Here is a 3,440-nt window from a genome sequence, read left to right on the forward strand (position 1 = left end):
ATGCTGCGGGAGACGCGCGAGGGGCAGGTCACCGCCGTCACCAGCGCCCTGTGTGCGGGTAGGTGCCGCGGCCCGGGCGGGGAGCAGCAAGCAGAGCCGTAGATCAGGGGGGAGCAGGAAGTGGAGCCGGGCGCGTAGGGGGGAGTGGGGTGACATTGGCGCGGAGCCCCGCTTGGCTGGGTCCAGCCTGCGAGCCTGCCAGGCCGGTACTGTGCGAGAAGCCAGGCACTGAGCCAGTGGGGGCTGCGCTACACCCCAGGCCATGCTCGTGGGCGCAAAGACAACATCGCAAGTCCTCTGTGAGGAAAACTGAAGGTGGCATTGTAAGGACAGTTGAAGCAGCACCTCCAGGCACTTATTTAATCTGAGCGCGTTGCAGTAACCAGGCTCATGTCTCGTCGCCTGACTGTGCAGCGCCAACCCTGAGAGCGCTCCTGTAGGGTGAGCAAGAGCCTGGTTCGGGGCTTTAGCCCAGAATCCACCCGGCAGATACAGGGAGGCTTAACTCGTGTCTGAGAGCCTGCAAATTATCCTGGGGAAGCCCATAGCGAAGGACATGCATAAGTAGTGCCAGGGTCAGGGCCCTGCCTGTTGTATTTGGTGACGTGGGCACGTCTGTCATGCGCAGGGCAGCACCAGGCAGACATAGTGCAAACAAGCCCCTGAGCTGGAAGCAACTTGGGGAGGTTAGTGTGATTCTGCAAGTTGTCTAGAAGTCTGTAAGTTTAAGTGACTATCATTTGAGCCTAGAATCTGGGTTTTGTCCTGTTGCGTCTTTCATTCATGATAGTTTGATTTTTTGCCAGTTGTAGCTGAACATCTGTAGTTCATTTTGAGCTAGCACTTTGCGTTGTTGCAAAGGGAAGCCAAGGAGCAAAATTAGTGAGTTTGAGTTCACAGAAGGGATTTTGCAATAATGAACATGGAATAAACAATGTAATGGGCAATTTTGCATATTTTCACAGTCTTTCAAATGGTAACAAGGCTGTTAAATGTGCATTAAGAAGTCCTTATTGGTGAAGTGATTATTTGGTGAAATACTTCTCAGCCTGAATGGAAAATATATAAATTGCAATGTGAAGCTAAGCTCCTCTTATGCTTTATTTGCAGCTTCTGTCCACTGTCAAGTTGAACCTGTGGGAAGATGGTTTGAAGCGTTTATTAAGAGGAGAAACGTAAATGTTTCTGCCTCTTTCCAGGAGTTGGAGGATGAGAAAGAGCTGTCTGAAGAGTCCGGGGATGAAGAACTACAGCTTGAAGAATTTCCTATGCTTAAAACACTCGATCCAAAGGACTGGAAGGTATACAACGAATGCAAATGGTGTTAACTCTTTCATTAAGCATATTATGGGAAAGTTACTTGTGGTCCATAGTTATCTAAAGGCTCCACTCTCTGGGTATTTTTCCCTCATCTGGATTGTTCCATGTACTTTAGCAAATAGCTTCCTTTGTGTTTTCCATAGGTAATTAGGTGACTAAGTGAGGATACTTTTACATTCTCCTATCTGAGTGTCAGTGACTTCCCTTCTATTAATCAGACTAATAAATATGCATCAGAAAGTGATCGTCGGCCTATTCTCATTTTACTGGAGTGAAATCAGCTTGAGATTCAGTCTGTCTCTCTGAAATCAAATATACCTCTCTAAGAAAATAGCCTTTTTCCTTTTGTTCTGAGGAAATCTGGACACCTTTTCAACAACATTTTCAGTGCATCACTGAGAATACAACAGGCAAGGTTCATGTCATGAGAACCTTCACTTAAGTGAATTCCTGTGGAGCTGGTTACATTTTGTAACAAGGGCTTATTTTGAAATGATTTTGTATATAATTAGATATTGAGAGCCTGTGGATAAAAAGTCCGAGTTGCCCGATGCTAATCTTTATACATACAGAGGAGAATTCAGCCCTGCTAGAAGAAAACATGAAAAGCTTTCAAGTCATATTTGTCTGAATATTTTGTTTTGTGGGTTTTTTAGGTGCAGTCATCTATAATCTATTAATGTTTGTAATTCCTTATCAGAATCAAGATCATTATGCAGTACTTGGACTGGGACACATAAGATACAGGGCCACTCAGAAACAAATCAAAGCAGCCCGTAAGTACCTTTTCCCTTTTAAAGGAGGGTCATGGAACTCTCTTCTCTCTCCCGTATGTGCATTTCATGACTAAATATAAGCATGTGCTTCACGGACCAAGTACGCATGGTTTTCATTAAAGAATGTCCACCCTAACACTGGATTTATTTCATTTACCAATCTGTAAAGTACAGTTAGGCCGCTTGTGTGAAGAGATGCAGTCTATTTAAAAATCACATCTATCTAAATTGCTTTTGACTATTATAGTTACAAATAACAATTTAATCTACTCTGAAGAAATGTTTATTTTATTTTTTTGTCATTTATTTCATCCGTTAGATAATGTTTTGTGGGTATCACCTTTGCAGTATTCTCCCAATAGCCAGTAAGATCCTATCCTGCAAGTTGTTCCATACACATTCCTGCACCTTAAAGAGTTCATTGCAAGATTGAAGTTTCTCAGTGAGCTGGAATCTTAGACTAAGGCCCCTTCCACATTATGCTTAAGACTTGATTGACCAGTTAATCACATCTTAAGTTGTAGCCTAGCCACATGTTCAATTAGTTAATGGCATGATAAAATAAGGAATAAGCCAAAATTTATTCCACAAAAATGTGTAATAACTTTGTGGCTGGTTCCTAACTGAATGTGTGGCCAAGTGAGCCTGTAGGGCTGAAGACTCATCCGCTCAAGGGACTCCCAGTTGTGGGGGTGCATGGGGTCAGCTGAGGGGGCTCCCAGCTGCAAGACCTTGCTACTTACCAGTCCAGGGCAAGCCCAGGATTGTGATCCCGGGTTCCCCCTGGACTAGCAGTAAGGCATGATGGTTTCTGATGCATGAACCCACAGTCACGCCTCCTGCTGTGAACATGTGGTATAGTAGGAAGCACGATTCTTTGGATCATGCATCAGATCCCATCGTGTCTTTACCTGCAAGTCTGGAGGGGCCCAAAGTCCCAAAGGAGCTGCAGATAGTTGTAGTGGATTATGAAGAGAGTCTGTAGCAGTGGTTCTCATCTTTCTGGACTTGTGGCACCCTTTCATACCTTTTATGAATTGACTGGCATTGAAATTGTTTGAAATTTCAAAAATGTCAAGCAAGATATCTCATGAGGTTGAAAAAGGACAAATGCAAAGTCTTGCGCTTAGGATGAAACTAAGTCTTCATGCACTGCTACAGGCTTGGAATCAACTGGCTAGGCAGCACCTCTGCAGAAAAGGACCTGGGGATCACAGTGAACAAGAAGCTGAATATGAGCCAATAGTGTGCCCTTGTTGCCAACAAGGCTAACGGCATACTGGGCTGCATTATTAGAAGCATTGTCAGCAGATTGAGGGAAGTGATTCTTCCCCTCTGTTCAGC

The 3,440-nt window shown here is 44.4% G+C and overlaps 1 protein-coding gene across 2 annotated transcripts in view; it reads left to right on the forward strand.

Annotated features, from left to right (window-relative positions):
- Positions 1-3,440, forward strand: part of DNAJC2 (DnaJ heat shock protein family (Hsp40) member C2) — a 27,475-nt gene continuing 24,035 nt past the window's right edge. For both annotated transcript variants that reach the window (XM_019509456.1, XM_019509457.1), the window contains exons 1-3: positions 1-58; positions 1,111-1,301; positions 2,021-2,096. In XM_019509456.1, coding sequence (XP_019365001.1) covers positions 1-58; positions 1,111-1,301; positions 2,021-2,096 — 325 coding nt within the window. The remainder of the gene's footprint in view (positions 59-1,110; positions 1,302-2,020; positions 2,097-3,440) is intronic.

Source organism: Gavialis gangeticus, unplaced genomic scaffold, assembly GCF_001723915.1.
Source record: "Gavialis gangeticus isolate Ggan-Ray unplaced genomic scaffold, GavGan_comp1, whole genome shotgun sequence".
Classification (NCBI taxonomy): domain Eukaryota; kingdom Metazoa; phylum Chordata; order Crocodylia; family Gavialidae; genus Gavialis; species Gavialis gangeticus.